Here is a 23930-nt window from a genome sequence, read left to right on the forward strand (position 1 = left end):
ACTTGAAATTGATTTTTTGTAACATTTTTGATCAATGTAATGCATCCTTAATTAATAGAATTATTCATTTTCTTACCATTTGAATGTTTTCAGGTTATTAAAAAATTCATATTTTTATAAATCAAGAAAACATTTCAAGTCATAGAATGATTTCTGAAAGATCATGTGACCCTGAAGACTGGAGTAACGATGCTGAAAATTCAGCTTTACATTACAGAAATAAATTACATTTTAAAATATATTTAAATAGAAAACAATCATCTTAAAGAGATAGTTCACCCAAAAATGAAAATGATCCCATGATTTACTCACTAGCCATCCTAGGATATGACTGTCTTCTTTCAGATGAAGACAATCAGAGATATATTTAAAAATATCTTTAGTCCTCCGAGTTTTATAATGGTTGTGAATGGCTGGCCAAATTCTGAAGACAAAAAAAAAATTGCATCCATCCATGAAGAAAATGAATCCATATGACTCCAGGGGGTTAATAAAGGCCTTCTGAAGCAAATCGATGCATTTGTGTAAGACAACTATCCTTATTTAAAACTCTATAAAGTAAAATAACGAGCTTCCGGTGCGACAGCCATATGCATTTAACGTACATCCAAAAAGCGTCAACTTCCACGACATAGTACACAATGACATGACACGTACATTTTAAATAAGGATACCGCCTTACACAAACGCATCGATTCACAAACGCAGGCCTTTATTAACCCCCCGGAGTCGTATGGATTCATTTTTTTTATGGATGGATTTTTGCCTTCAGAATTTGGGCTATCATTCACAACTATTATAAACCTTGGAGGACTAAGGATATTTTTAAATACATCTCTGATTGTGTTCGTCTGAAAAAAAGATAGTCATATACGCCTAGGATGGCTTGAGGGTGAGTAAATCATGGGATTTTTTTTTTCTTTTTTGGGTGAACTATCCCTTTAAACTATAATACTATATGTCACAATATTACTGTTTTTACTGTACGTTTGCAGCCTACTATATTTTTACTGTATAAATATAGCCTTAGTGAACATAAGAGACTCCAAATGTTTGAACTATAGTGTACACACTGCAACATATATGTTGTTTGAAGCCACATTCACTCAGTCTCAGGTGTGACCATGGCAACAGGGCCTTGGCAGCCGTTTCCGTAGCACCTCCATCACTTCGGAGATGCCCTGAGGGAAGAGTACGGCCTCTCTCCATCTTACTTACCGTCACCAGAGACACATCACCCACACTTTCTACAGGCTCGACACACACACTCCCTAACTGGTTTTTATTCCACCCCTCGGGGCCCAGGGGACGCCAGGGGCCCAGAGTGATAAACTACCAGCTACAGGATCCAAACGGACACAAACACACACAGATGTACACGGAAATACACATGGTAGCCAAGCTCTGAAGCAATAAAACAGATGAAGTGTTTAGGAGCGTCACATCAGGGTAAAGCCCTCTGTCTGTGTGACTCCCCATGATTCAATCACAGAATCAGTCGTGTATCTATCAAAGAGTTGCTCAGGAAATCAGTGATTCATTCAGTGACTCCTATAGTCAGTTTGTCAGTGTGGATCAGTGTCTCACCTCCAGTAAACGAGGACGGCCAGCAGCAGAATGAGGCAGAGGAAGGTGAGCGCCGACACCACCACCAGAGGAATAATCCACTCCATCCTTCCTGAACCAGGCACAGGGTGCATGCTGGAGACTAGAGTACGCTCTGAAACACACACACACACACACGTTACTATGAACACACCGTACATACGGCAAACAGAGGCTCTGTTTAAAAACATATTGAGCTGAAACCCCCACACAGCATTTCTGGGCATCTTCAGCACATTCAAATATTAAAATATATAAAAAAAAAAAAAAAATAGCACATGCTAATGTTTAGTGAGCAGGGATGATATGAAGCTGATATAGATGTAAATCTGTGCATCATATAATCAATTACAGACATAATAATAATAAAAAAACATTTGTATATTATTATTGTTATTACTACTAGTACTAATAACTGTAACGTTTATGTTCTGTTTTTGGTTTTGTTTACATTCTGTTCCCTAGTTAGTCTCCATGGTTGTTCATTTATTCCTGCATCTGTTCTGTTTAACCTTGATTAGTTCTCCCTGTGTACTTAAACCCTCAGTTCTGTCTGTTCATTCTTCAGTGTCGTCTGTTTACCGTGGTTATGCTATTTTGCCTATTCCTGTAATCTCCTGAGTATTTCCCAGTTGGATTTAAAATTAAAGACTGTTTTCATTTGATTCCTTGTCTTCGTGTGCATCAATACAGCCACCATCTGTGACAATAATTATTTATAAATAATAATAATAATAATAATAAAAGTAAAATCATGTCATAATATTCAATTGATTTAGATCAAATTACTGAAATTCAGTAAAAATACTTCACACAATACTTACTCAACATTCAAAATAAATGCAAAAATACATAAGAATATAATAACTATTACTATTATTATTAATATCAACATTTTATTATTAAAATTGCTATGATTTAATGATACAATTACATGATAAAATTATTCAAAATATTAGATAAAATAGATCATTAGAAAATATTCAAATTAGATTAAACATATACTAACCATTAAAAATAAGCGTTCATAAAACATTCAAAATAAATGCAACAATACTTCAAATTATTGTCAAATATAGTTCTGGGCACCATAATTTTGCCAAGTAAAATGTGTTACTAGACTAATTTATTTTGAACAATCCTAGAACAAACATCAGTCAAAGGTTGTCCTAATCCTGACCATAACGTTAGGTGTTTCAGCACACCTGCGTGTGATTTTCAAGCGATCCTGAAGAGCCTGATTAGCTGGTTCAGGTGTGTCTGATTAGAGCTGAACTCTGCAGGACAGTGGCTCTCCAGGAGCAGGGTTGAAGACCTCTGCTCTAACCCTTTCCCTAAAACCTGATTGGTTGCTATAACTGCTGTTCCAGGACCAACAAGGATGTTGATTCAGGAACACGTCCCACTTGGCAAAATCACAGTCAACCTACCAGTCGACTTCTAACACACACACACACACACACACACACACACACACACACACACACACACACACACACACACACACACACACACACACTAACTAACATACCAAAGTCCCAAACTGGCAGTGGAAACCACAGACTCAGATCCCGACAGTAAGAACAGAGAGATCAGGAAACCTGCAGCTCCCCTCGGGTGGTCCAGAGACGCATGCTGCTAACTAATCCATGCTGCTATCCCATAATGCTACAGCTTCACCGCGGTCAGACACAGACCCGCAGTCACGCAAGGAAGAGCTCTCAGAAATGATCTCAAACTCTAGACCTCGCTGACACACACACACACACACGCGCACACACGCACACACACACACACACACACACACACACACACACACACACACACACACACACACACAGATGAACATAACTCCAGTGCCATAGAGCTAAATATGGAGTTTCTCTCTTTCTTATTTTTTTTTTTTTTTTTTTTTTTTTTACTCCCTGCAGCTGAAAATGTTTTCTGCTTCTCATCCTCTCTGGACCGGAAAACTAGGCCAACCCTCTGCCTCCGAAACAAACAGAGGGGACGGAAAGAAAGATGGTAGGATGAGAAGAGGGGGGATAAAGAAGAGGGTGAAACAAAGAGAAACGGAGGAAGATGGGAAATAAAGAAAGAAATGAGAGTGGGAGAGTGAGATGAAACTATCATTTCACAGGGGACACACAAACAGAACCTCAAAACACAAGAACTCAATTTTTAGTGAGAAGAAAAAAGGGTCTGAATAAGAATTTAACATTTCCTGAAGAAAAGATGAGTGCTGCACATGTAAAACTTGCTAGGATGATGTGGGAGGTTGCCAAGGTGTTGCTATGCTGTTGCTAGGGTGATATGGATGGCTGGTCCAAGACACAAGAGTCCACCTCCAGGTCTCTGGATATGACTTATAGGTTCCTCATTCAAAGTAAAATGTCATTATTCCAAACTACTTAATAAGGTTTTCTTTTCATATATATAAATTACAATAAACCTTCTCAATTAACTTTTGTATACATTCTATGAAAATCCTTAGCAATTGGAAATAATGAACAACTGGAAAAGTCATGGGGTCTTTGAATATTGTTGTGGACAATCGGGGGCCTTGGAGTCAAAAAGGTTGAGATACAAATGCAAAAAAAAAAAAAGAAAGAAAGAAAGAAAGAAGAAAGAAAGAAAGAAGAAGAAAAAATGGCTGGTTTCTAACCTGTATGTATAGAGAAAGGTGGCAGGTGGTTGCGGTCTCCTCTGCTGGGTTTGCTGGTCTGAGCCATGTTGTCTGGGGGCTCTATTACTGCCGTCACATTATCATCATCCTCTGGCTCTCCGGTCGGCAGCACCTGCATGTCCTCTCCGCCTGTTCTGTGTGTGTTTTTCTCCACGTCATCCTCAAGGACACTAGATGGCACTGTGTTGTTTTCTGCCTTCCTGCTTCCTCCTTTCTCTTTGGCTGTCGAATCTGGCGCTTCTGTGGGCGGGTCTTTCGTCACGGAGCTGTTCGTCTGCTTTTCGACATTGTCTGGAACTTTGCTGTCTTTACCCTCGGCACCTTTCTCCTCATCCTCTTCCTCTTCTTCTTCTCCGTTCTTTTCTCCGTCCTCATCCTCACCCTTCCCTCCCTTATCCCCTCCATCTTCAGATCTATCGCTCTCTGTGGTGGCGTCTGCGTCGGAGGCCGGCGAGGACGTCGGTTCTGTGGTGGTCACCATAGGTTTGGCTGGGGTCTGGCGGGTGGAGGCAGAGGCAGGGGTCGAGGGAGGAGGCCTGGTGGGCCAAACCGAACTGGGGAAGGAGGAGATGACCCCTCCACTGAAACCCAGCCCTGCTAGAAGGGTGCTGGTCACCACGGACGCTACCGTCGCTTGGCTGCCGCTGGAAGAGGGGCCGATCCCAGTTGCCATTGAAACGAAAGAGAACGGAAGACCGGAGGAAGTCCAGGTGGAGGAGCCGGAGCTGATCGGCGCCATGTCTGCTGAGGATGCTGGGGATACAGTTGGCTAAAGGCAGAAAAAAAAATGTACAGAAAATTTTTTTTTTACCTCGGCGTTGATTCTAAAAGATGAAATCTGTGCACATCATGTGAGGTCTCATCAAATTAATAGTTTATACTTATGTTTTTCAAACATGGTAATTATAGATTTCTATATTTTCTAAAATAAATAATAAATTAAATTCAGAATTATATATACATTATTATAGACAATAAAAATTCAGTTTTTAAAACATGATAATTATACATATATATTTCTATATTTTCCAAAATAAATAATGATAATAAATAATAATAAAACAATATTTTATAAATAATAAAACAAAAACGAGTATATATTTAAATCATGTATTTATTGTATACATATATATCTGTACTTTCTAATATATATTACTATTATTATAATTATTGTAAATTATTATTTTAATAAACTCATTTATTTATAGTTATATTATACTTATTTATAGTTATATTATTTCATTTTAATAAATAAAAAAGATAAAATCTGTGCACATCATGTGATCAAAATAGAATCATTTCCATTCATAACTCTAGATTTGCATTGAGTTCAGAATATAAATATAATATATTTTGAATATATATATATATATATATATATATATATATACACTTCTAATATAAATACTTCTATATTTTCTATAATTTTGATAATAATATAGAAAATATAAGTATATGTATAAAAAATAATTTGTTATTATGCATAACTCTGGATTTGCACTGAGTTCAGGAAATGAATAAACAAACAAACAAATAAATAACAAATTATTATTTTATAAATATACTTCTATTTTTCTATATTATTATCAAAATTATTATAAATTATTCTTCTATACATTATTATTATTATTATTATTATACAAGAAATAAAAATAAAATATTCATGTTTATTTTATTTGCCATTGCAAAGAGTAAAGAAACAGTGCTTCCACCTGCTGGACAGATGTAAACTTACCATCCCAGTTTTGACTATTCTTGTGCCCTCAAATATCCTGGTGGTGTTGGCTACCATAACACAGAAGATAAATATAAATGAGATGGAACACGCTTAAAAAAAAAACAACACAAAATATCATTGATAAAAGGCTTTTTGTGTGTGTGCACGTGTAGCTCCGTACCTCTGAAGAGCATGCTCTGGCTGAAGTCACTGCGCTTGTCATTCAAACACACCGCCTGGACGCGGAACAGGTACAGCACATCTGGTGACACCGGCGTGATGACGGCCTCCTTAAATACACACACACAGACACAATGTTACATATACAGTAAATATACGTCAGGATTTCACATGAAAAGTCAGTCTGTGATGTGGAGGTGTGTTATCACCTGACGCGTCCAGTCAAAACACACTCGCATACACTTTGAAGTGTGACCTCTCCTGACAGAGGTCTGGAGGATGAAGGTGAGCAGCTTGTTCTCCTCTCCTTCACTCGACAGCAACACCTTTCTTCTCAAGTCATTAGCATTGAAAATAGACAGTCTCTATCAGTCTCTCCCTCACATAACATTCATTACCACCTAAAGCACCTCTGAGCTGCTCAGCTGGGACACAAAGACAGTGGAATTCAGTGAGCGAGCACTGATTTATTTTTAAAGGCTGTTTATATAATGTACGCCTTTTATCAATAAATTATGCAACATTGTTAGAATCTCTCTGAGAACATAGTAAAACACACAGTACACTTTAGATCAGTGTCTACTGAATATATGCCTACTCAATATAAAAGGTAGTGTTTAATGAAATTAAATGATGTAATATTAAAGTAGTTTCTTTATTAGTGGGGTTTGCTTATTACTATTGTTCATACCCAGCTTTAGGGATCTGAACAAACCCCTAAACCTAAATATTACACTTCACTGAATGACTTATCCAGTGCTGTTTGTGCTACAGATACGAATGATACTTCAAATCATGCAGCTTACTGAAAAGAGGTGTGCTTTTATTTTAAGTGAACTGACGTCTTGTGGATGACAAACATCTTCGCAATTGAAAGGCAATGCATTAAAAAACAATAATGGAAATATTTACTCATTATACTTTTTTATATCTTCTATTGATCAGTTACACACCACTTTCTTAGTTTGTCTGAGCGATCCAAAAACACTGTGTATAGTGAAAGCTGTATAACTGATTATTAACTGATAATGTTACATAAGAAATGTTTCTCGAGCAGCAAATATTAGTGATGTAATGATTATGATTACTGTATGATTACTAAAGGATCATGTGACCCTGAAGACTGGATTAATGATTCTGAAAATTCAACTTTACCATCACAGGAATAAATTCAATGTTAAAATATATTAAAAAAGATAGGTATTTTAAATTTTAATAATATTTCACATTTTTTTTACTGTATTTTTATCAAATAAATGCAGCCTTGGTGAGCAGAAGAGGCTTCTTTCAAAAACATGATACTTAAAGGCACAATATGTAATTTTTCGCCACTAGAGGTCACATATTCGAAACAAAGGCGTAGCTTAATGATACCGAGACTGAGCATGGAATCATGGGAGGTGTTGTGTTCACCTCACAGCCGGTGGAAAAGAAATCATGTTCATGGATGAGATTATTAACGTTAATGTAGTATGAAGCGGAGCGAGCCGAGTGCTGTGGGAGCTGAACGAGGGACTTTTATTATGCCGCAGTCGCCGCTTCTGCTTCTTCCGGTCAAGCATATGTGGGGAAACACAGCGCTGTTTATCGTATTAGTTACATTTGAGTGTGTTGAAAATGATGTTATAACGTTACTCTGAGCGTTCGCTCGGCGGCTGCTGTGAGACACTTGTTGCACAAAATCGCTAAATCGATATTAGGATATCATATTAATATAATCAAGAAAACGAGATTCAAACAATAAGACTAAACGTGTTGAGCTATATAACAAGTAGTTTTCTGTCTATAAATGCATCCAAACAGTTGTTCCCTTGTCTATTAAAACACACAATATATTAAAGCGTCTTTGGTGTTTCCATGGTTTCTACAAAATAAAACCGGAAATCGAGGATAACACGGGTATGATGTCATTGATAGGCAACACACGGTCCATGTCCTGGTTAAAATCGTTTATTTCTCTGGATTTAAACATTCTTGGGAACATCTAGGATAATTTAAGTACACAAGTCAACCAAATATATAACACTGTTCTAGTGGTTTTTGGATATTTTAACTAAAAAATCTTACAGATTGTGCTTTTAATCTTAAACAAATTATGTGTACAATGAAGGACAAGATAATAAATCAGCTCCGCTGAAACTGTAAGTGCACAAAAACTGAACAACTGTTTGAAGTGTGACAATGAATAAAGACTGTATTTTTAATCCCAGGGTGCTTACTGGCCTAAAAGAAAAGAGCTCAATTTAAATATTTTAAAATGAGTTCAAAGGAGCTAGGAGTACTTCACTCTTATTGGTAGCTGAAACACATTAGTCAAAATATTTAAAAAAAGAATTTGGCAGTGCATATGTAAACTAGGGCTTCAGCACACTTGACAAACAAATCTACTTCGGCAGTCAGGTATGTGACCGTTTTAACTACGTTTCCTTCATTGGTGCCTGTTTGAACCACACGCAGGCAGCCTCATTTCATCTCTAAGAAATGGAGATTCAATACAATTCTAAGTGTATGAGCAATAGCCATTATCATAACTCACTTCACCTCCCCGGGGTCTGCTGAAAAGTGCCGTGGGCTTGAGGGATTTGTAAATCTCGCGCTAAGTAAATGGCGTCAGTTCCTCTCCACGCCAACACCTTTCTGATTCATGCGAGTTCATTCCGTAAAGGACCCCGACTCAAATATTATCGATGGTGTTGGGTTATTATAAATGAAAAGGAGTAAAATCTGTTTCTCTATTGATCTGGGAAGCAGTCCCTCAAAAATCAAGTCGGCCGCTAATTTGACCCAGATAGCAGCATCTTGGGACGAGAGAGGAAATAAAAATGGAAATGAAGAACTTAAAAGAAAAGGAAGAGGGAGGAACAAGGAAAAAAGAGGAATTTGGGAAAGGAGGGAATGGGGCGGCTCTGATGATGTTCCGTAATGGGATGCAATGCAATTTTCAAATTGCACACTGAAATGTTTGAGAACAAAAATGACTTCTTTCTACTGTTTTGTCGCCTCGCAACCCCCTACGGACTAGAGAATCAGAAATCTCAGCCTGTTATAAATTTCACACCCCACTGAGTGTGCTTGATAGAAAGTCAAGAGAAATGAGACAAAAATACATCTCTACCTCTTAAACAGTTTTAGTGCATTAGTATTTTCAAATGGTGGGCCTCAAGGTCAGCGTCTACCACTGCGGCCCCCTGCTGACGACCTAAAATACAGCCTTTATTCACAGTCACACTCACTGCGCTTCTGCAAACATGGATCTGTGGGCTCTAGCGGAGGAGAGATTACTGGATATTATCGATGAGCTGAGGGTTTACGGACATAATATCAACATCCTCACATTCCAGACTTTAACAGCCAGTCTGTTTTCCAAAAACAGTCTGCCACAAATATGAAACCTGAAATGATGATTGAAATCAAAGTGAACAATATTTACCTTTTAAATAAATTAGAAAAATGTATTAAAATTGAACGAACATACAGTACAGTCCAAAAGTTTGGAACCACTAAGATTTTTAATGTTTTTAAAAGAAGTTTCGTCTGCTCACCAAGGCTACATTTATTTAATTAAAAATACAGTAAAAAACAGTAATATTGTGAAATATTATTACAATTTAAAATAACTGTGTACTATTTAAATATATTTGACAAAGTAATTTATTCCTGTGATGCAAAGCTGAATTTTCAGCATCGTTACTCCAGTCTTCAGTGTCACATGATCCTTCAGAAATCATTCTAATATGCTGATTTGCTGCTCAAGAAACATTTATGATTATTTTCAATGTTGAAAACAGTTGTGTACTTTTTTTTTCAGGATTCCTTGATGAATAGAAAGTTCAAAAGAACAGCATTTATCTGAAATACAAAGCTTCTGTAGCATTATACACTACCGTTCAAAAGAATTTTTATTTTTATTTTTTTGAAAAGAAATGAAAGAAATGAATACTTTTATTCAGCAAGGATGCATTAAATCAATCAAAAGTGGCAGTAAAGACATTTATAATGTTACAAAAGATTAGATTTCAGATAAACACTGTTCTTTTGAACTTTCTATTCATCAAATAATCCTGAAAAAAAATATTGTACACAAATATTTTGTACAATTGTACACATTAAATGTTTCTTGAGCAGCAGATCAGCATATTAGAATGATTTCTGAAGGATCATGTGACACTGAAGACTGGAGTAACGATGCTGAAAATTCAGCTTTGCATCACAGGAATAAATTACTTTGTCAAATATATTTAAATAGTACACAGTTATTTTAAATTGTAATAATATTTCACAATATTACTGTTTTTTACTGTATTTTTAATTAAATAAATGTAGCCTTGGTGAGCAGACGAAACTTCTTTTAAAAACATTAAAAATCTTAGTGGTTCCAAACTTTTGGACTGTACTGTATATTAGGAAAGTATAATCCTATATTATTCCTTTCTGAAAATTCAGTTTAACTAGGAAGTATGTCACATTAACGATGCTTATTTAATCATTTGATGGGTTTAGTGTGAGATATTGTGGTATAGATGAAAAAAAAGCACACAGAATCCCTAAACAATATTGTTTTCCACTAAATATTCAGTTTAAATAGGAAATATGTTGCTTTATGGAAGCAAAGCTATATCATGCTGTCTCTAAAGTATAAGCAGGGTATTTGATCATTTTTGGGAGATATTGTGGTATAGATAACCAATACAAACAAAAAAAGCAAACAATTTCTTATCAATATAAAGCGACAAGAATATTTTTTGTGCCCCCAAAAAAACAGAAAGCCTTATATAATGATTTGCTGATTTCAAAACACTGCTTCATGATGCTTCGGAGCGTTGAATCTTTTTGATTCAATCATGATCACGTGTCAAACCGCCAAACTGCTGGAATCACGTGACTTTGGCACTCCGAACCGCTGATTCGACACAAAAGATTCATAACGCTCCGAAGCTTCCTGAAGGAGTGTTTTGAAAATGGCCATCACTATATAAGTGACTATTTTTTTTTTTTTTTGGTGCACAAAAAATATTCTTGTCGCTTTATAATATTAATATTGAACCACTGTACTCACATGAACTGATTTAAATATGTTTTTAGTGCATTAACGGATCTTGAGAAAGGAAGTGTCATTGCTGGCTATGCAGGCCTCGCTGGAATTCATTGGATTTCATCAAAAATATCTTAATTTTAATTAACGGGTGAGTAATAAATGACATTATTTTCATTTTTGGGTGAACTAACACTTTGTGTTGCTATTGTATGCTATTCCATGTTTTCTTTAAAGTGCATCTTAATGAATAAATTATATTTTGTAGGGATTATTGTGAGATATTGTGAATGACCATTACACACACAAAAACATTCAACTCCTCACCAGTTTCTGATCACTCCCTTTGACGTACGTCTCCTCGTATGACTCATCGTTTCTGGTCCAGCTGTAGGAAATGAGGTAGCTGATGATAGGCGGATCGTAGGTGATCTCCGGGCGGGACCATCGGACGACTAATGCAGTCTTGTTAGTGTGCTGGACGTTCATGTTGATCGGGGCACTGCTGCATGCTGCGTGAAAGACGAAAAGAACAAAAGTGTGTGTTTAGCTCTTTGCCACCACTCTAACCTTGAGCTCCACTGGTGCCCTTAGATCCCACAGCCACTAGATGGCTCTGTTACACTACCGACTACATATACTTGGCTTTCACGTGTCCTGAATTGTGTCATGCCCTCTGTAAACACCAGCAGCATCCAAGTTGCTGTTAATCTCCCCAGCAGAAGGTGTTTAATCACCGAACGTGCCACAGTTTCTGGCGGCTAACAGCGCGCGTAGGGGTGAGCTTCTATTCGTAGAGAAATCTGACAGAAGAAGCCCTAAATTTTCTTTAGTTCTGGTTTTCCTAAAATGCATGCACACATTTGCAACACAGACAAGCGCACACCTCCGCACGCTCAAATCACTCCCTCCCACAGCCACAGGGGAGCCATTACATCCAAAACAATGCTAATTAAACTAATTCTACCATCACTCCTCTCGCAGAAGCCTCTATTAGCTCTAATCATGAGAGAAGTAATAGTGACTACAGTCGTAATCATACTGCAAAAAGACTGACTTTCACACAGATGGCATGCATTGGTGATTATAGCACACAAACATGACTTTGACCTTTAAGGATGGACGCTTGTCCTTTAAATAAGACTTCACAGACATTTCAACAGCCTGCTCTGGTAAGAGTTTATAGGAGAATTATGTTCAAAAGGTCATAAACATACCAATTTGCATGCTATTCATCCTAATTGGTATTCAAGATTAAAATCAGTGGGTCTCAAATCATGGTATATCGAATACAGTATGCACAAGGTGTCCAGGTGGTATTATTAATAACTCATTGAACAGTTTTTTTTTTTTCTGTTTTTTTTTTAATTCATAGACCTAAAATGTAAACCATAATGAATTATAACCATAAATGCAAACAATGTGTAAAAAAAAAAAAAAAAAGTCCTTCAACCTGCATAGTGCTTTCCTACTTACACAAACATACTCCGGTACACAAAGTACTGCACCACTGTTTGTTTCTGACTCAAATTTTTGCATCTAATTTTCACACCGAATGTTCGTGTTGGTGTGAACAGGCCTTTAAATCACCAACATTGCAGGAACTATTTCCTGTAACCTTTTCAGCTACTAAATGAAAGTACAAGAGTGTCTGGCCATCAGCACTTGAATGCATAGCCTTCCAAAGAATACCGTTTGCTAGCATGCATGACACACGCACCCAAGAAAGTTTCATCTTTGTCCAATGTCTGCACTATTTCGCTTCAGTAGTAATGACTGATAAAAATGTCTTTGTACTCATTAAAACTAGAGTCCAGTATCTTTTAACCCACTCACACATGCTCATCAACATTGGCATCAATTGTTGTTGCGTCTCCAGTATTTTATTATAGTTCTGTCTCTTCCATTTCAACTGTGAAACAACGGGCTGGGCCAGTGCTGCCACCTTGTAAAAAAACCAAATAGTGCAAACAATTCAATGTGCATGTGCGAGCTGAACGTACAAAGTATGCACAACACTCAAATCCTAGCTTACACGTAAAAATCTAAGTATACTTTGGGATTTAGCAGCAATGTACATCCATTTATCACTGAACAGGAGCATAGAACATAGAAAAGTTTAAATATGCTAAACACTAGGGGTGTGACAAGACAGTTAATGAGACGAGACACAAGACGAGATTTTTACACAGTATTTTTAAGAAATCCTGAATGACGAAATACGTGACTAGAAAAATACTCTGCAGGTGCATTTGAAGTGTTTTAACTAATCATCTTTCAGTTCTCCTTTCTGTGTATGAATTATCATATGCAGTAAAAGACAACAATACTCAAGCACTGTAAAAGGTTTTGCCACTAACTCAGCTGACTGGCTTCTCTCCTGTATGATTTCATATAGAGCTTTTGACCTCCTAACTGAGCTCCTTTCCACAAATTCATCATAGAAATAAAAACAGTATAAATAAAAATGAATAACACAGTTATTTCTTAGCCTTAAGTGCAAACAATAAATGCAACCATAATCAATACTATTTTAATATTCAAAGTGCAAATAGACACCATATTTTTCTTCAAGTATTAAAAGAGCTAAGAGATGGTTACAACTACACAGCCCAGCCTAAGATAGCTTTCATATTGGGAAATATTTGCATGCATCAATGAGCCGCTTTCAAAATGCGTGACGTTGAAATTGCGTTAAAACGCACGCTCGCGTTTTACTTTCACTTTCGATGTTGCAATCACGTGTACTCTGTGAATAGGGAGCGGCGGTGCTGAGCGTGCATTCTACAAGATAAGACATTTATCAGACGCTTAGGCTCTGTTGTGCAACGAATCCTCCGCCATGGTCTTGTCAGTCATCTCGTCACTTACTCTTGTCATGTGATCAGTGAACTCTGATTCCTGCTGCACTATGTACGACTCTGCTGCTTGTGTTGGATGAGCTGGATGGAACTGAAGCGACCTTTATCCAACTGAATGAAATGGTTTTTATTTCTATTAAAAGCAAAACGACAGTGGAGGCGTAATGTAAACGTAGGCACATTCTATCCTAATTTCACTCTCACACTCAGTCATGGCAATATCGCGAGACAGCTTTTCACTTCGACAAGAAATCTCATTACATTCTCACAAGATTTTAATCTTGTCACACCATTGATCAATGGTCAACTACCACTGATAGCAAGAACATGGATCTGACTGATGTATGACATCATTTATCACACCTTGACAAAACTGCAGATTTCCAAACTGGAATACTAGTCATTCTCAGGGTTTTACACATTATCCCCTTTGTATAATTGTGTTCAAGGATGGGCAGTATTTATGATACATGTATTTCAAATACAAAATAGTATTTTGTAATTTGTATTTGATAGGGTTGATGAAAATGGCTTTGTATTTTTGTAGTTTTAAAATACTGTAAAATCCTTTGTAAGTCTACATGATGACTTCATAAAAATGCAACCTCTGATTGGTGCTTACTCAGTGGTTTCCCCAGACTTGTTCAGAACAGATGTTAAGATTTGGTGTTCATTTTAGTAGCCTTGGCTAAATAGTTTACCAATTTACATAATGTTCTTGAAAACTATTGTACCGAGCAGCAGCCCCCTATATTTATAATTAACAATCAATTGATTAATTAGTTAGAAACTAGTTGCTATGAATACAGGAGCCACCAGTTGTCTTCTTATGAATGACTTGTTTGTCATTGAGTCGGTGTTGCTGATGCAAAGTAGGCCCTTCATTACCAAACACCAAGTAACTAAATTAGGATACAATTATAAGTCATTTGCAAACTGTTAAACATTAAACTGTTGGTTACTTTAAAACTAACCTTCATCTGGGAGATCACAGGGATATGTCAATATTTTATCTGTTAAAGCCACAATATGTCAATTTTCGCCGCTAGAGGTCGCTTATTCGGTTGCTTATCCTTGATTTTGTGGAATCATGGGAGGTGTTGTCTTCACGTCTACAGCCAGTGGAAAAAAATTGGGATGGGACTCAGGCAGAAATCATGTTCATGGATGAGATTATTAATGTTACTGTAGTATGAAGCAGAGCAGGGCGAGTGATGTTGGAGCTGAACGAGACCGCTGGAGAGACTGCTAATGAGAGACAAAAGCGACCCACGTCTCGAGAGCAGCGGAACATTTATTATTACGCAGTCGCTGCTTTTGCTTTTTTTGGTCTAGCGTATGTGGGGTTACACAGCGCTGTTTATCATATTAGATACATATGTATGTTGAAAGTTGTTTATAATGCCCCTCTGTACGTTCACTTGGCGGCTGCTATGAGACCCTGATGTGCTATATAACATGATTAGTTTTCAGTCAATGAATGAATCCAAAGAGTTCCTCATCTGTCTAATAAAACATATAATATGTTTTATTAGACAGATGAGGAATATAAAGCGTCTTTGGTGTTTCCATGGTTTCTACAAAATAAAACCGGAAATCGAGGGTAACGCGGGTATGATGTAATTGATAGGCGACACACAGACACAGCCTGTGTCCTGGTTAAAATTGCATATTTCTCTGGATTTAAACATTCTTGGAAACATTTGGGATAATGTAAGTACACAAGTCAACAAAATATATAACATTGTTCTAGTGGTTTTTGGATATTTTAATCCAAAAATCCTATTGTACATATTGTGCCTTTAACTGGTTGCACATGTTATTGATTGACTCAGGCAGACAAAAGCTGTTGCTATCAAACATTGTTTACTTAATCAACTGAGTCAGTGTAATGGTGAAGGGATCGATCAAATAGCCAAATTGATGGAATGTTTGTGAAGAAATTTCATGCTCCCTTGTAAAAGTATTTTTTAGTATTTTTAAAATACAAAAATACAGTATTTTATTTTGATACATGGTGTGGCTGCTGTATTTTGTAGTTTATTTTGATACACTTAAAATTAAGTATTTGGTATTTTATTTTAAAATACATTTTCATGTATTTTTGTTATATATTTTGGTAAATTGTATAATGACGGATTTAAATATTTTACACAAAATTTCAAGAAATCAGCACAAGAAAAGCCTGATCACAACATTTTCTCCATCCGTGTGTCTGTGCAGCACTACAGTATATAACCCATTCCTACTCTCTCGCCCCACTCAGAAACACAGTCACAGAGGTTACTGCGTGAGAGTGCAGGTCTCTTATGAGATGCACAGAGAATCGTTTAATAAAAAGGCCATCTTTGGCCCTCCGGCTTGTTGACCATGGAGAGTGAGATTAATGGAGGGATATAGCAGGAAAGGAGAAAAGGTGAGAGCAGAAGTCAAATTAGAGAGAGAGAAAGTGCAAACACTCCGTTAACCTTGAGTGGCTGTTTCGAACAAGTTGACACACAAGACCAGTTTAAAGGAACAGTTCACCTGAAAAAGAAAACGCTACCATTGGCTGGACAAAAAGGATTGGATTTTTTTTTTTTTTTTTTTTTTTTTTTCAGCGATGCAGAAGAACCATTTTTGGTTCCCCAAATAACTTTTTATTGTGAAGAACACTTTAATAATCTAAAGAACCATTTTCCACTATAAAGAACCTTTTGTGGATGGACAATTTTCCATGGATGTTACAGGTTCTTCATGAAACCATCAATGCCAATAAAAAACCTTTATTTTTAAGAGTGTAAATGTGTTAGCATTAGCCAGCCAAGAACAGCTCAGATTAAGTCTAATTTAGTTTGAAATACTGAATGTTTAACAAAGAAAGAAAAAAAAAAAAAAAAAAAAAAACAATCAATTGACGCATTTCCTACACAGGTGGGGATTGGTGCTGGGATTGGTCACAGTCTGTACTATATTTTGGACTGCTGATAAAACCGATTCGGCTGTTTCGCCTACTGCGAGGGAAAGTTCAGCTATGATCCGTGCGTGTGTTTTGAATTAATCGAAGCTGACAAAAAGTTCAGCTCCAGCCTGCAGGCACCATTGATATGCTTCTGTTTTCAGCCTCTATCACACTATTACTCCACCCTTTCATTCTTTCCCCCCTTATTCTATCCTTTCTGTTCCCTTTTTATTCTTCGAACAACAGCGGACGGCGTCACAATCAATTTTGCACAGAGCTGAAATTAAACGCATAACCAGGGAGCGATAAGAGAAGTGTTTCTTTCTTCGTATTACAGTATTATTTCCAAGCACCCAACTTAATTATATTTCTGATTCAAAGGCTCTGGAATCTGGGCAGATGTTTAGGAGTTTCGGTGCAATTCTGGCAATCCAAATCACCTGGAGCTATCTGGAGCCACGTCAACAAGCTGGCTACACAGAGAGATTAATGGAGAGTGTGGGTGGTCAGCTCTTCTGTTTCTTCAACTACTGGTCCTTAGGCTTTGTTGACATTGTATATTAACAGAGCAACAGTGGATACACTGAAAAAAGTGATTGTGATTTTAATGGTAAAAGACTGTAAAAGATTCCATACTGTATACGTTGAAAAACTGTAATAGATTTTACTGTACATTTAATGTAATTTTACAGTAAAATACAATTAAATTTACAGTTTTTGGAAGTGACAAAAGACATTACACACAAGTCATTTTATAATTTACAGTGAAAAAATGTAAATGACATTTCCAGAATTCCCTGCATGACACTTCACATTTGATGTATTTTCGTTGAAATAACTCTGTTAATTCTGTAAAACCTAAAACGTTGCTACCATATTTTTTATGGTAAATTTCTGGTAACCACTGCTGCCGTTTTTTTTTTTTTTTTTTTTTTTTTTTTTACAGTAAATTTAATGGATTTTTTTTTTTTACAGAAGATTTGTGGTTTGAATTGACCCTTCGCCGGGACAAGCGATCTAACCAATCATAACGCAGAATCCACCATTTTGTCCGACAAAGCAGTCAGGAGTTAGAAGATTAACCTCAGTAGATTTGAACTTGAAAAATGGTGTGTAATTGCGTCTTTCCGCGTTTTAAACAACATTCATTCTCATGTTCATTCATGTTTATTTGATGCTATAAATGATCTACTAGGAAGAGATGATCGGTTCACGAGCCGCTTGAGCTGAGGCGCTACAGCAATCTGTCACGACACATTAAAGAGCTACAAAACAGTTTTTATTGTTTGAATTTCTTAAAAAATTACATAATTTGAAAGCTGGGACTTTGTTTAATATCATAAGTAACCTGCTCTGTCTTGTCTGTCCACGTGCTGTCAGTGTCCTCTTTGCTCCGCCATGTATTTTTCACTGCGTGTGGTGTGACAGCGCCATGTCTTGTCGGACAAAGCAACAGTAACTAAGGGGGGCGGGTCTTTGCGAAGGGTCAAATTGTGGAATTGTTGCTTTAAAATGCCATCTATGAAAAAAATACACAGCAATTTCCACCACAAAAAGAAATGGTATATTGGAAGTGACGATAGAATAAAAAGAGAATAAAATGCCTTTGTAGAATAAAAGTCCTTGCTAATGCTAATTGTATTGCTAGCAATTACATGATATTTTCACATTTTACACAATATATGACAAAATTACAGCTTTATAGGAAATGACAAATCGTCACCTTGATATTATAAGGTTCTATCTGACATTTTTGTCAAAACTGAGTTCACATATTCTTATTCTGTGACAACTTATATACATTATGTGATGTTTTTTATGTTGTGTACTTTTGGGACTTTTTATTCAGAAATCAAAAAAAGGTTCTATCTACACAGTCGAACTGAATGCAGAAACTTTGAAGCTCAAAATCTCAAAACTGCTCAGAATGCAGATAGAACCTTATAATTCCAAGGTAGCGAAATGTAGTATTTGTCTCCATCTTTCTCTCCTCTAAGGAACACAGTCTGACCGCATGTAGATGTCGTCTCTTTATCCTGAACAGGCTGATGAGGATGGTGTGGTCTTTCTGACCTGTAATTTGTGTACTGTGATCTGTATTAGAGCCGTTGGGAATTGGGGATTGTGCTTGGACCATGGATCACCAGGCAAGATTTTATGAACATGTGAGAGAACTGTAAATGAAAGGAACTACCGCGGTACAATGCTAATGCCAATCAATATCTGTTAAGGCCCTGAAGATATTCTGCTCAGCACAGTACAGAAAACGAGTGTGTAGGATGAATGTTTTGTGTATATGTGGTAAACAATCTTTGTCTGTATTGAGAGGTAGTAGGGGTGGGTGTGTGTACTTAATTCTGTTTGCCAATCCATGTGTAGATCAAATGTTCCCACGAAGAAAACAGCTTCAAAAGATATGTAAAAATGGCAGTAAGGATGCTAGTTAGTATGTTAGGTTCCGTCACATGACCCATGGCAAGGCTTCAATGCTCTTCTCAACACAAGCGTCAAGTGCAGCTGTGATCTCCACATGAAAAGTGGTTCACATACCGTCATGAAAAGTGACTTTACAAGGTTGCTAGGCAGCAAAAAAGCGGGATGTGTACATGGTAAACGGTGACAGAAAGGGGTAATAAGAAAGTCCTGGTGTTTTTCTCAACACCGTGTGGGATATAAAATGTAAGCTTAAAATACCAGTCAAAAACAACAACAACAACAACAAAAAAAACTTATGTAAGCAATAAACAGAGTTAAGCTGTCAATAGATTCAATCATTTGTGATCTTAAAGGTCCACTGAAGTGTCTTGGAACGCACAGCTTTATTCACTCTGTTGATGTAATTTCCAATGAAACAGGAAGAGAGGGTGGGATATATCTCGAAGCTCCTCCCCGTTTTTCAAAATAACCAACAGTGTTTCGCCTAGATCACAGCTCAGCCAGAGCCACTGAGCTCATAAAACCCAATTTTCCTCATAATCTCTAACTGTTTCTTCTCCATATTGCTTTAAAATATAGCATTAGAATTAGAATTCACTCTGCTCTGTGCTCTCGTGTCTCTGGACCGGAGCAGACCGTGCTTGTGCTGCGGCAGTTCACGTGACGTTAATGCGAAAACTTAATTTGTGTCAATGGAAAGCATATTTGAATCTGAATCATTCCCTATCCTCTATATTGTTCACTATGCGCCATTCAACATATAGAAACTAGTAAATGTGTGAACAAATGACCGATTTAAAGGAACACTCAACTTTTTTTGAAAATACAAATGTCTCCATTTGTGAGAGACATTTGGCAAGGCACGCTCCCTGTGCAAGCAGGGGGTCACAGCCACTGCGTAATACAATTGCGCCTGCTGCTAAAAGTGGTACCGCCAGACCCGGAGATTGGCTAAATGGATTCGAAAACGGTAAAACTCACATTTTTTACTCTAGGGGAGCTGGAAAATTAGCCTATTTTGAAAAAAAGTGGAGTGTTCCTTTAAGCCGCAGCTTCAGCGTCTGTTTATAGTGTAGGAGGAGGAGGGACTTCAGATTCTAGAGAGCATTTGATTGGACAGAAGATTTGATGAGAAGCTGAAGTGCGCGGTGATGTCATGAAATTCTGTGATCCATTTTAGCGGAAGGGAGAGACTGTACGTTTTGAATGCTTTGAATGCTATCTCCAAAACGCAAATATTGTCATTGTTTTAGAACAAACCAGCTTATTCATAACCTTAAGGCTAACATATTCTTACTAAAAGCTAAAAAAAATTTGATTTCAGGGGGACTTTATATATATTAAAACATTTAGCAGAAAAACTAAATACTGTGTAATTATGCAATTATGCAAGTATATGATATACATTTCTATATATACTGTGTATATTAAATATTTATTACATGAAGGAAAACTGAGATCAATACAAATATACAATAATTAAATAGTATAACAACTTCACATTAACATATGTACAAAAATATTTATTTAATTTAGAATTAATTTAAATTTATGCAAAGCATGCCAATATCTTTCTTTTTTTTAAATTTACAATAATTAAATAGTATAAATTCATATTAATACTTTGTACAATCATATTTGTACATATTAATTTAATTTAACTGTAATTTAATTTCCAACATGAAAAGCATGCAAATAACTTAAAAAATTTAAAAAATCTCATCTGTATTAGAGAAATCTACTATGATTATGAAATCTAACAATTTCATAATCATATTTGTACAAACATATTTATACATATTAATGTAATATTCTATGTAATTTGTTTATTTAATTTAATAAAAAAAACAACAGAAGCCAAACGAAGGTATATAAAATCAAATGGTCCAATCATTTGTGGACCAAAGCAGCTGTGTTTTGGACACCAGGAGAGGTAGAGCGTGTGAAGCAGATCTGTGGCATATAGACAGAGCTGAGAAAAACAGCGTGTCCTTGAAAAGCTGCAGCCCTGTGCATTTCCTGCGAGTGCGGCTGCCACGCGGAGCAGAGAAATGAGCGAGAAAATAGGCAAGTAAAGACAAAGCGTCTAATGACACAATAGCAGAAGACAGGCACCATATGCCACCGACTCACTCTCATTACACACACTCGCTCGCAGACACTGATGCGCACGCGTTTGCTCTCGTGTTATGCGATGCATTATGAGTAAGCACTAATGAGGAAAATTTATTTGAATCTAAATTTGTATCTAAAAGAGTCTAAAGCTTATGAATACAGTATATGCAACGCAAAGCCATGATATACAAACATCTGGTTTAGTAGAAGCTGCCAAAAGACAGCCACAATCAGCTGTCAGGAGAGCCCGCCCACCTTTGGAAGCCTCTGTGCCGTACGGGTTCCCCAGGCTGTCAGTCAAGTCAGGCAGCCAAGCATCTTTGACTGCGGATTTGAAGACCTCTCGGTTGTCCAGACTCTGGAGTGGGCGGAAGTTGTTACGCAGGTATTCAACGGATTTAACATGATCCTGCTGTTCTGTGGTGAAGATGGAGTAGAACGCCTCCAGCTGTGAGAGAAAGAGAGAGAGAGAGAATTTAGTGTGTTTTCATATCTGTCTCTTATTTTTTAAGTAAGTCATCTCCCAGGATGCCTGGAGTCTCTTTTTCCCTCCTTCCAAACTAGTGACTCAGAGGAATGTTATTTTAGCTCACAGGCTGATCAAAGACCAAAAACATGACCGACTGTCTGTCTTATTTTTGCCTCTGCCATGCCTCACTAACCTTCTGCCTCCTTTCCTCTCTTGCTTTCTAAAAACACTGAACGTTCAGAAAGCCGAAACCACACATGGTCCTTTTTACATTATCCTAAATCCTGTGGAATCTGAAGTCATTTGATGGATCACTTCAAATTAAAACACGCTATAAAGGATGTGACACACCAAGCTGACGTCAATGAAGTAGCAGTGACAACCTTGCGTCAACTGCGTCTCAGCCAAAAAGCTGTGCTTGAACACACCAAAAGGGACGCAGGGGACTGCCAACTTGAACATGCATTCTGCGCGTCTGTGTGCAAGGAAATAACTGTCTATATCAGCAGGTATCAATTTTCTATGTTCATCATTCAAAAAGAGAAAACAAGGACAGCAGATATCCAAACCGTAAACAAAGCAGCCCTTGCTTACCATTTTGAATATCAATCATGCTGATCACTTTCTTCATTCCAGGCAACTCATTTTATGCAAATACTCACATAGTGGAATGCTCAGGGAAGATGACATAAAATTAGAAAGCCTTCTGTCTGTGCCGACATCCGCAAAAATGTCGCAAAATGTTTTTTAGTCCGTCCGTCCGTCCATACTTTTATTTTTCAAGGAGACATTGCTCAAAAACAACAGTAAGGACAATTATAATGTTACAAAATATTTCTATTCATCAATAATGCCCCCCCCCGACTTTCAGTTTGTTTCAGTTTGTTTTCATTTGTCAAATGTTCCTTTGTTCTGTTTTTTACTTTATTTTTGATCAAATAAATGCATCTTAAAATTTAAAAAAATCTTACTGACCTAAACTTTGTAGTATATTTCTGTTAACATATAACATAAATATTTGATTTCTAATAATAAAATATATATTATGAGTAAATATATAATTATATTTTATATGAATATTGTATATTTAGAATAGTAATATCAGTAAACACTGATGTATGCAATAAATTAGCTTAATTAATAAGCATATCATGTAATTCATTTGATCAAAATGTTTAATTGATCCATACTCCTAGTTTTAATTATAATTAGCTTTATATAAAAACAACAGAGGTTTATGGTATGTCATCATATATAGTTAGGTAAACATATGAGTGTGAAAATGCAGACAGAAAAGAAAATGTGTGACACAAAAACAGTCTGCCCTTACGAAAAAGAAGTATACTTCAAGTTCATTTTATCAAGTATACTTAAATAATTTCAAGTATTTTTTTTTAAGAATACTTTATGTTGTTAGTACAAACCCGATTCCAAAAAAGTTGGGACACTGTACAAATTGTGAATAAAAACAGAATGCAATGATGTGGAAGTTTCAATTTTCAATACTTTATTCAGAATACAACATAGATGACATATCAAATGTTTAAACTGAGAAAATGTAGCATTTTAAGGGAAAAATAAGTTGATTTTAAATTTCATGGCATCAACACATCTCAAAAAAGTTGGGACAAGGCCATGTTTACCACTGTGTGGCATCCCCTCTTCTTTTTATAACAGTCTGCAAACGTCTGGGGACTGAGGAGACAAGTTGCTCAAGTTTAGGAATAGGAATGTTGTCTCATTCTTGTCTAATACAGGCTTCTAGTTGCTCAACTGTTTTCTATGGGTGAAAGATCAGGACTGCAGGCTGGCCATTTCAGTACCCGGATCCTTCTTCTACGCAGCCATGATGTTGTAATTGATGCAGTATGTGGTCTGGCATTGTCAT

General features: G+C 36.7%; 1 protein-coding gene across 1 annotated transcript in view; it reads right to left on the reverse strand.

The window, feature by feature from the left end:
• Positions 1-23930, reverse strand: part of ptprga (protein tyrosine phosphatase receptor type Ga) — a 321286-nt gene that overhangs the window by 39340 nt on the left and 258016 nt on the right. Inside the window, 6 exon segments of the mRNA XM_048172553.1 lie at positions 1588-1720; positions 4271-5060; positions 6027-6076; positions 6190-6298; positions 11548-11732; positions 21829-22021. Coding sequence (XP_048028510.1) covers positions 1588-1720; positions 4271-5060; positions 6027-6076; positions 6190-6298; positions 11548-11732; positions 21829-22021 — 1460 coding nt within the window.

The sequence above is a fragment of the Megalobrama amblycephala genome, linkage group LG21, assembly GCF_018812025.1.
Source record: "Megalobrama amblycephala isolate DHTTF-2021 linkage group LG21, ASM1881202v1, whole genome shotgun sequence".
Taxonomy (NCBI): Eukaryota; Metazoa; Chordata; class Actinopteri; order Cypriniformes; family Xenocyprididae; genus Megalobrama; species Megalobrama amblycephala.